Source organism: Tachysurus fulvidraco, chromosome 24, assembly GCF_022655615.1.
Source record: "Tachysurus fulvidraco isolate hzauxx_2018 chromosome 24, HZAU_PFXX_2.0, whole genome shotgun sequence".
Classification (NCBI taxonomy): domain Eukaryota; kingdom Metazoa; phylum Chordata; class Actinopteri; order Siluriformes; family Bagridae; genus Tachysurus; species Tachysurus fulvidraco.
This window is the reverse complement of record NC_062541.1, coordinates 3,563,135-3,573,722: the sequence shown is the minus strand read 5'-3', so window position 1 is coordinate 3,573,722 and position 10,588 is coordinate 3,563,135. Positions and strand designations below refer to the sequence as shown.

The following is a 10,588-nucleotide window of genomic DNA, read 5'->3' as shown; positions in this document are numbered from 1 at the left end:
AGGCGGGCTTTATCGGAGCAGGAGTTCCCTCAGGCTGTGGGAAGGAGGATTAACGTTAATGGTGGTCTCGTACTGTCGAATAATGAGAGCAAGTAACGTGTAGCTCCGAGCCTTAATCGATGCCGAATGTAGCTGGACAAAGTTCAGCTGAAGATTTGTAAGGAGAACTGACGGATTTTTGGCGAAAAAAATAAATATAAATATCTCAGGTGTGTGAGTGTGTGTGAGAGTGAGTGAGTGAGTGAGTGAGAGAGAGAGAGAGAGAGAGAGAGCGAGCGAGCGAGCGAGCGAGAGAGAGAGAGAGAGAGAGAGAGAGAGTGTGTGTGTGTGTGTCGCGGAATAAGCCTCGGTTCAGAGAGGATCTCAGAGGGAAAAGGACAGAAAAGAGGAAGACTGTAATGAAGCGTCCTCGACGGATTGGACTGTAACCGAGGGACACTGGAGACACCGCGCGCGCTGTTTGTAGCCTGTTTCGCTTTGCTAGCTAGCGCTTGTTCGCTAGCTAGCTAGCTGACAACCACAGGCTAACTAGCATAACTGACTAGCATAACTAATTGACTGCCTGACTGACTGGGTAACTAACTAACGAACTTACTGACTGACCGATTGAGTGTTTTATTTACGGTGAATGAGCGGGTCTCTGCGTTATGGTTATAGTTATAAATAGCTAGCTGAGACAAGCTAGTGCGCGCGCCGGAAATCGGGAATCGACTCGTATGTTGATTCGGAATCAGGGATCTGAGGTGTGAGAAGAGCCGAACTGAGGGATCTCCGTCCTTCCTTTCCTTCCTTCCTGAACCCCGGCCTGCAGTCATGGGCAACGCGCCCACCGCCAAGAACAAGGGCAGCGAGATGGAGAGCGGTGAGTACCACAAGTACCTGGTGTACAACTGCTCACTTCAGTCCATGGTCTCTGTCCTACACTGTATACTACTGTACTATATAGTGTGTTAGGTTACAGTGCACTGACTAGTCAACATACATGGTCTCTGTCCTACACTGTATACTACTGTACTATATAGTGTGTTAGGTTACAATACACTGACTAGTCAACATACATGGTCTCTGTCCTACACTGTATACTACTGTACTATATAGTGTGTTAGGTTACAATACACTGACTAGTCAACATACATGGTCTCTGTCCTACACTGTATACTACTGTACTATATAGTGTGTTAGGTTACAGTACACTGACTAGTCAACATACATGGTGTCTCTCCTACACTGTATACTACTGTACTATATAGTGTGTTAGGTTACAGTGCACTGACTAGTCAACATACATGGTGTCTCTCCTACACTGTATACTACTGTACTATATAGTGTGTTAGGTTACAATACACTGACTAGTCAACATACATGGTCTCTGTACCGTACTGTACACTACTGTACTAAATAGTGTGTTAGGTTACAGTGCACTGACTAGTCAACATACATGGTGTCTCTCCTACACTGTATACTACTGTACTATATAGTGTGTTAGGTTACAGTACACTGACTAGTCAACATACATGGTGTCTCTCCTACACTGTATACTACTGTACTATATAGTGTGTTAGGTTACAATACACTGACTAGTCAACATACATGGTGTCTCTCCTACACTGTATACTACTGTACTATATAGTGTGTTAGGTTACAGTGCACTGACTAGTCAACATACATGGTGTCTCTCCTACACTGTATACTACTGTACTATATAGTGTGTTAGGTTCCAGTGCTGTGTCACACCACCGTGTTAGCATTTAAGGCTCCAGTACACTCAAAATATTTCACACTTTATCCTACTGTACTAAATAGTGTATTAACTAAACACATTAGATTTATCTGTAAATGCATTCTACTGTACTAAGAAGCATGCCAAAATAGCATATTATCACTGTGCCGGTCCAATCTACACGCTGCTGTACTAAATATTGTGTCAAAACTGCGTGCTCTTCTTCCCAGACTGCATACTACTGGATAAACAATGTGTAAGTGACTTATTGTGTGTGCCAAAAAAAAAACAAACCCTGTACTTTATTTGTTGTTTAAAGCTAAATCCCAAATGGCACTCTACTGTACTAAAGCGTGCATGAACAGAACAGTAGGTTTAAAATGCAGGCTGCATCCTAAACCATACAAAAGCAAATGAGAGCTAAACACTGAGGTCTACGCATCCCGTACTGAAAATAACTGAACTAAATAGCGTGATAAAATATATGGTTTACGTCCTTGTTTACGGTACTAGCGAGCGTCTCGCACGGGAACTCGTTTAAATCGTAGTAATCTCATAGACGTGTGCATAGTAAACGCTCGAGTCCGTGGTTCCAGACACGGCTGCGACAATTAGAAAATCTTGTCTTGGACGTGTTCGTTTTGTTTCCCCATGCTCAACCTTGTTCAGATTCTCGATCTTATCTTTGTATTTAGTGTTGTGAAGGAAGTCGGTCTAATAAGAATGGCCTCGTGTACTAATTTAAGCTTTTATGACCCTCTGGGAACAGGGCTTGAGATAAGCCTGAGGTGTCTCATTCTTTTCTCTTGGACTTCAGTGTAAGAGTTTGTTCTTAGATTTTTTCCCTCCCGTGAAGTCAGGAGTAAAGTTCTTGAGGGCTAGGCGGTGTATTGATATCACTTTGTTTAATATCATGGTGATTTTTGCAGAACTCGTTGATATTTCAGTTCCAGGAATCCTTTTTGAACCTCATTTTGTTTCATTTATTGTTCATTCATGTTTTCGCTTTCATAAATTCTCAGTGACTTCCTGTGTACACGAAGCATAACAAATTGTTGGACTGCAATCAGATGATGTGACGAAGACGGTAAAACACGTTGCTTTTTTTTTTTTTTTTGGATCACCTTTCATTTAATGTCTACATTGACGAATGATTTAACGGTGACCAAAGGCAATAAGGTAAAATTGTGTAATTTAATTTAACATTCTGAGCTGTTTTGGACGAGTCCCTTTGAGGCACGGACGCTGATACGATGCTTTGGACGCTCTCGCTTTGATTTAAGTTATAGTTACCTTGGCTTTGCTCACGATCGTCTAATTAAATTATATTTTGACTGTATATGTTCTGCCCTCTGGAGGAAAGTTTTGCTCTATGTATATACACCCTATACTAGGGCTGGGCGATATGGCTGAAAACTGTATCACGATATCAGTGTTTCATATCGGTCGATATCGATAATTATTGATATTTTTTATGGCCTCTTTAAAATAAGTACCAGGAGAAAAATATATTACATTTAAACATTTTTATTTTAATCTGAACCTTCCTCTGATCAGAATCCCCTCAGTTATTAAGACAGAAATGTCAACAACCAGGAAACCTCCACTAATTATAATGTTAACAAGAGTCTAAAATCTAGTCTAAAGTCTAGAATTACAATGAACACTTAACTATTATCTCTTAACATTTAAGGTGCAAAATGAAAGCAAATATAAGAAATGCTTAATAAAGTGTAATAAAATAGCACAAAGTGTTAAATATAAACAAAGAGAAACCTGAGAATTTAGTGCAAGTTTAGTGCTTTACTTCACTAGCTGTTCACCTTCTGGTGAATAAAGTGTTATAAAACATGTGCAGTGTTTTGTAAACAGAAATAAAACTGAGGTAGACTGAGATACATCTGTAATATGAAAAACAAACCTGATACACTACAGTAACATTGTTTGAAATATAAAACCTGCAGAAATATATTATTATATATCTTTTATTTACAATTTCCTCGCTCGCTGTGGCTCACTTCCTGCTTATCAGTCGCCAGTTACTGAAGAGGAATCCAGCGGACCAGCACGAGACGACGATATGGCGCAACCAAACATGATACTGTTAACCAAACGTGTCACTCCCTAGGTTGCTATGTTACCAGGGAGCGAGTGCCTTTGTTAATGCAACCAAACTTGCTTCGCAACCTGTTTTCTTCCGACGAAGAATAAAAAAATATCGAACACATTTTTTATTGATATCGATCACGTGTCTATCGCGATACATATCGTTATCGTTTTATCGTCCAACCCTACCCTATACTATAATATAAAATGATAATAGAGTCTCTGTAGGCATATAGGGCAGTGTTAGCTCAGTGGTTAAAGCCTGGAATTCCTCAGCTGTATAAATGAGATGAATGTAAGTCGTTCTGGATAAGGACGTCTGTCAAAAATGCCCTAGATGTACTCTGTGCATTATTTGCAAATATTGATACAAGTGCTTGTCACAGGGATGTGGCCATGTGAGTGCTTGATCGTTATTAGGGCTCATGACTATTGTAGGTTACATAACTTGCAATTCCAGCCTTAAAACATGTTGTCTATATTTAGTTTTCTTTTGTTTTGTTTTGGGCATGAGACGATAGAAACGAACGAGTTCTTCCTGCTTCCTCGAGCGTCTTTATCCTAATGAGAAGCGCTATATAAAACCTCTCTTCCCGTACAATATGACGTGATCTTTGTCTACGTGTCGATGTAGACGGGCCGTACTGTTTTGTCGAAAGTAAACTAATTAAAATCTCTCTGGTACTAAGACTCTCTCTGGTAATAATTTCATTGTCCCTTGATTCACACGCAAAACCAATGCAGTCTGAATTACTCTTGGTATTATTTTCTTTAACCTTGCATTACTGCCACTTTTGATTGGTTTAAATCCGACCACCCGTGGAGTTACGAAGTACAACGTTCGTTTCGATCTCTGTTCTTTTTGGAGCGTTTTGAAAACCGCAGCGTTCATCAGGAAGATATTTTCCGGTTCATGTCAGGCAGGGAAAAAATAGTGGGGAAACATTCGGACAGTCACAGTGAACTTCCTGAGATAGATTCTCTGACCTCGAAGGTCGACTTGTAGAGAAGAGCCTGATGTATGTTTATGAAGGGGGTTGAAGTGGAGAAAGCTTGAAATATAAACAGAAGCTTGTAGGGCTGAGATCTCAGAGGAACCGGAGACCGGTCTGGGATGGGTGTGGGCTGTGTGTGTTTGTGTGTTTTACTGGAGAAGCTGTGGAGGCGGAGTCATATGATGCAGCTAGCATGAATTTCTTCGGGCTTGAGTGTGATACAGTCTTTTGAACATCATGTGATGCCCAATGTTAAGAACAAGACCACTTTGTTTGGGCTCCTGCACACGGCTTTAGGCGGCTATACCTTCTCGTATCTCGTTCTTGTCTGCTTCTCCCTTATTTATTTATTTTTTTTGAATCACTGCATGTTGATTAGCTTTGACCATTCAAATCGCTAACATCGTGGCCAACGATGACATGTAGGAAGTGTTCGATAGACTGTTGCCTACGCCGTGCACTTGCACGGTGGAAAGAAAAATGAATTTGATATTTCTTTTTTTGTTGTTGTCTGGTATCTGACGTTCTTCTTCCACCCAAAGTCAAGATTTTTGTCAAGCAGCTCCTAGCTGGAGAGCCCCGGCTGCGAGGTGGGACAGATATGTGCGAAATGAGTCTTGGCTGCCCTGCTGCTGCTCGCACTTAGGTGTGAGGTGCAGATTTCTATTGCCATGTGACTGAATGTCATTTGAATAAGGCTGATAGATTTGCTTTGAGAAAGCCAAGAGCTTTTTTTCAGGTCTAGGGACACTAATGTAGAGGAGAAGGGATGAGGATTGTGACCCCTGGACAGGTTGTGAAAGAAGAATAGGGAGGGTTCTGGACTTCCTGGACATGGCATGCCTTACGGCTTTATCGTTGCCATCTCTCTCGGCCCTCCCTGATCCCTAGAGACAGGTGCAGGAATGCAATCAGAGCCACTGTCTAAAAAGGGCCATTTCTCACTGGAGGTGCACATGGAAAGGACAGCATGGCCGCTCTGACCACGTAACAGGCAGAAGAGAAACAACAAGGTCGAGGTACAGCTCTCCTGGACCTAACGCGAGTTGGAAGACAAGAGCATTGAGGCAAGGAGCTTTGAAGGTGGAGTTGTGCAGGAAGGGAAACTGACCGGTTGTCCGATACGCCATCTCATTACCGTTACTTTTCGGATGTGAAGCTCCCCTTCTGTCAACTTTTGGACACTCCATGCTAAGCCGTAAGCAAACTCTGGGATGTCGGTGCTGCAAAGAATAGCAGGCAGACTCTTCCACCATGCCGGTCCCTGCCTTGGAGACGTGGACCCTGGCGAGGGCAGTCGACACCGGTCCAAGGATGACCCAGAGGCCTTCGTCTCCAGTGAGTGGTTCGGGTCAGAGAGCATGCTTGCAGATGTGGAACCAGATGTGGGACAGAGGTGACTCGTGATTGGGTGGGACAGTGGGAGGAGGAGCCGAACAAGAGGTTAGGGGGGGATTTTTGGGAGGGGGGGTAAGATAAACATCAAATCATGCTGTTTTTTGGTTTGTCTCGATCGGCAATCTAGCAGCTTAGTTTAAAAGAGTGCTGGTGGAAAGCTTCTGTAAGCTGAAGCGTTGTTGAGAGGATTAGATGATTTTAATACACTTTGCAGTCGAAGCTCAGTGGACTGAGGTGGCTCTGCCAACACACACACACACACACACACACACACACACACACACACACACACACACAAAGCCCTTTTTATTCACCGTTTAATGTTTGCCCTGTTGCTTGGTGTCGGCTGTTTCGCGTAAGAGTTCCAGCGAGGCCGTGTGTCTATCTCTCATGCAGATCTGTCAGTGTGTCTTGCTTTTCTCTTTTCCTCCCTCTCTCTATTCATCCATCAGTCCATTAGCACCTAGAGAATTTTGGTCCAAACTGACTTTATATTTTGTCCTCAATCAGAAAGATCTCTTAAAGCTGGATTTACCAAAGGCAAAGGTCCTTACAGCTCTGATCTCATTCTTTTTACGACTTCCCCAAAAATTACGACGTTGGAACGTTTTTGTAACCCACAACTGCCTTTTGTTTGCAGACCTCCAGCCTGTGATTTGACATGCTGTCAAGGTGGAGCACTTACAGCATCTATAAATATATCTGTGGGTTACAGTCCATGTTCGCTTGCGCAACAGCGTCTGTTTTGTCGTATGTCCTCGATCGGCATCCCTGACTCCACTTTGGTGGGGTTGATTTACTTTAAAGGTGTAGTTCGGTAAAGGTAACCGGTGCAGATTCTCATCTCCGTCTAACATAGTTCATCTCTCGAGAAAACCTTCAAGGTTTAACATTTTCTATTATACAATAATTTTGCACCAGCGCTTCGAGGTTAAATGTTTTGCTTTCTGCTACAATTCCACCTTCAGACTTTGTGCGGCTTTGGCCAAGGGTTTATAGATTACAGCAAGTCCGGCGGTGTCCTAAACCACATCAGCAAGTCACTGAAGATTTAGATGGGGTTTGAAGCGGATATATTTGTGGATGCGATATTTGATCATGCCATTATTGTTGTTGTATTGTAGTGTTGTTATTCTGACTAAAACCGCAGAGGTTTCTTTTCTAGTTCCTACTAGACATACTGTAGGTAACCAAGTGGCAGCTGTGAAGGGGACGTAACTTCTCCTGATCTTTCACAGTCACTTTAATCCCGTAGAATTGGACGTTCGTGCACATTCGGATGTCCACATAGAAGCAGATGCCTGGGAAGCTACTCGATTTTCCAATCGGTGAGATCCCTAACGAAGCACTGCTGATCCCTTAAACCCCCACGTTCTTAAGAGAGCTGTCTATCAGGTGACTTTATCAAGGACCCTGAGCATCTGGTTGTCTCTGTGCTGTTTTTTATGGAAACAAGAAAGGAGGAGAAGAAGGATGGTGGTACTCTGACAGTAAGGATCGTCTGTCCTGCAAGGTATAAAGCAGAGGCATAAAAGAAACGACATTCATGAGTCGCGTCGAGCTTCTTTTTATTTTTGCTCGACCGGCCGCCTGTGTGTGACGTGTGATACCAATTGTGATTATGAAACAAGCCACAGGTAAATGAAGAACATGCTTCAGATTTGTTTCAGTCTTTCTCGTCATACTGAAACACCGCACTTAGCGTATGAGGTCTGGGGATAAAATAGAGCTTTTTTTTTCCATGCATTTTTTACTTCCGCTAGATCCTCAATGAGAACAAGAGACTCCGACCGAACACGAACACGGATATGTGCCGTAACATCGATCCTAAACGTGATATTGATTACAAACATGACCTAATCCATGTAAGCTCAGCTACATGGTTATGTATCTGTGATGCACTGTTTAATGCTACGATAGTCCGTTTGGGGTCGTTTGTACCACCCATACCGATTAAATATCAGTTAGCAAACATTAGCTGAGCTCAGCGCAGTCGGTGTTGCGTCTTTTTTTTACGTAAAACGAAATCCGACACTTTCCGAGAGAAGTTGTAGCCGGACCTTCGAGACTATTGGAGATGTCAGAAATAAGGCAGACGAGGACGAGGCAGAGGAAGAGGAAGGGGTTAGTGATTTAGCACTGAGAGGATCTTATAAGAGGGTCACTGTATCGCTCTGAGGTTCTGTTTCGTTGCTCTTTTCTGTTTCTCTTTATTAGCTTGCTGTCTTTGTCCTGCAAATGAGCACCACTCTTTATTTCCTTTGTGTGTGTGTGTGTGTGTGTGTGTGTGTGTGTGTGTGTGTGTGTGTGTGAATGACAGTGGATTGGCTCTGTTGCTCGATGGTCTTTTCCACCGACTGATCCATGTTCCGTCCTAAAAGAGACAGAAAAAAGCAAGTCATCACCGTGATAAAAACTTGTCTTGCTGGAGCTATTAAAATAAAATCACAGCAATGTGGAAGGTGGCAGGTGTTTATCGTAAATATAAATAAAATTAAACTGTTCCCCTTTCCTAAAGTTAATAAAACAAAAAAAAACGCACAGCTTTAGTGAAACACCACGGAAGATAAAACTTAAAGCATACGTCGGGCCTCGATCCAGAACGTTTACAACAATTAGACCTTTTATTTTTTTTTATTCACTTTATAAACGCTTGTCTGCTGCGACGAGCTCCGTGAACGGGTGGTCGCTATAGAAACGATAACGCTTAGACCCAAGAACCTTGTGGTCAGAGATGCTTTTATAGAAAATGAAGCAACACCTTCTGACCAATCGGGGAAGAGAACCCAGCGGTAATTGGCGCAATCCGATTTGACCCTTTTGGTTTACGTCATGGCGAAGCTCGCTAGCCCGGAGGTGCACCGATTGATCCGTGTGATTGATTGTGAACGACGACAAGTGGAGGACGATGAGTGTGAGACTATTCTCTCTCTCTCTCTCTCTCTCTCTCTCTCTCTCTCACTCACTCACTCACTCACTCACTCTCTCTCTCACACACACACACGCACTCCCTTTTTTTTTTTTTTTTTTTTTTTTAAACAGCCATTTACATTTTGACTGTACAGCCACTCGCACATCCCGGCTCGTAGAATGATGTTTGTTTCCTGTTTCCCATCTTGTTGTAAATACTCTGATGCCTCCCCTTGGTGCCGGGGCCCCGATGTGATCGATACAGTCGTGTGTGTTAATGTGTGCGAGAGACAGTGCTGTGTGTTCAGAATAAATATTGATACAAATGGAGCACGGGTCCAATTGATCCGGCTGGGTGGAGTATGTGTGTGTGTGTGTGTGTAGTACAGATATAGAGCGAGGGAGAGAGAGAGAGAGAGAGAGAGAGAGAGAGAGAGGGACAGAAAGAGTGAGAGAGCTCTTTGGTTCGGACCAGACGTCCATGTCGGGGCAACGCAGCTGCTCTTATGAGGAAGACGAGTTCTCATGTGTGACCGCAAGAGCTCCAGGAGGCATGGAGGGAAGACCGAGTCGTCTCGAGCCTCCGAGGCAGCAGAGGCAGGGACCGAGAGTGCGGCGGCGCTGGGTGAAGGTGAGGGACGAGGAAGTAGAGTTTCCATGTTCCCTGAGGAATGTGTGGAATGTAAAGGCTCTCGTTCTCAGATCAGGAAATGGAAGATAACTACAACACAACGTGGACGTCTCGTTTTTATAGCTCATCTAATTTTACTCCTCACTGTGGCTCCATAAATCACCACAAATAACATGAACGTATCAGTTTGGGCTTTAAATAGTTAATACAATTTCTTTCTTTCTCTTTTTTTTCTTTCTTTTTCTTTTTTCTATTTTTTTCTTTTCTATTTTTCTTTCTCTCTCTTCTTTCTTTATTTTCTTTCTTTTCAATTTTTTTATTTCCTATTTTTTCTTCTTTCTTTTCTTTCTATGCTTTCCTTCTTTCTTTCTTTCTTTCTTTCTTTCTTTCTTTCTTTCTTTCTTTCTTTCTTTCCTTCTTTTTTTCTATTCTTTCTTTAAATATTGTAAATACACCAATTTCCTGCACATTCTCTACAGCTGTCCCTCTCCTGACTTTTACTATAAAACCCGTATAGTATCAGAGAGCCGAGAGCTCGGATCTTAACGTGTCTCTTCACCAATTCGCCGTTTTTCCGTCACGTCGCGCGAGTAAACCTTCACTGTTTCTTATCGCTAATATATAAGGTAAAGGAAGCACACGGCCACTCGGGGGTTTAAGGGGTTCGGTTACGGCACAGTAAACCTCAGTATAGTTTCTTTCTGCACTTTCTGCACAGATTTAAAGCAACAGATTTGTTCAGATTCTCTCTTGAGTCATTTATTAGATGCTTCTGCAGACCTACAACGGTTTCTGCTGTTTTGCTGGTACTTTGTGTATTTTGTCTTG

General features: G+C 42.7%; 1 protein-coding gene across 3 annotated transcripts in view; it reads left to right on the top strand.

The window, feature by feature from the left end:
• prkacaa (protein kinase, cAMP-dependent, catalytic, alpha, genome duplicate a) overlaps positions 1–10,588 on the top strand; it is a 31,443-nt gene continuing 20,855 nt past the window's right edge. The window contains exon 1 of one of the 3 annotated variants that reach the window (XM_047807653.1): positions 1–862. In XM_047807653.1, coding sequence (XP_047663609.1) covers positions 814–862 — 49 coding nt within the window. In that variant the 5' untranslated portion in view covers positions 1–813. Of the gene's footprint in view, positions 863–9,591; positions 9,761–10,588 lie in introns of those variants that run through there. The other 2 variants (XR_007139348.1, XM_047807652.1) reach the window with 2 other exon arrangements.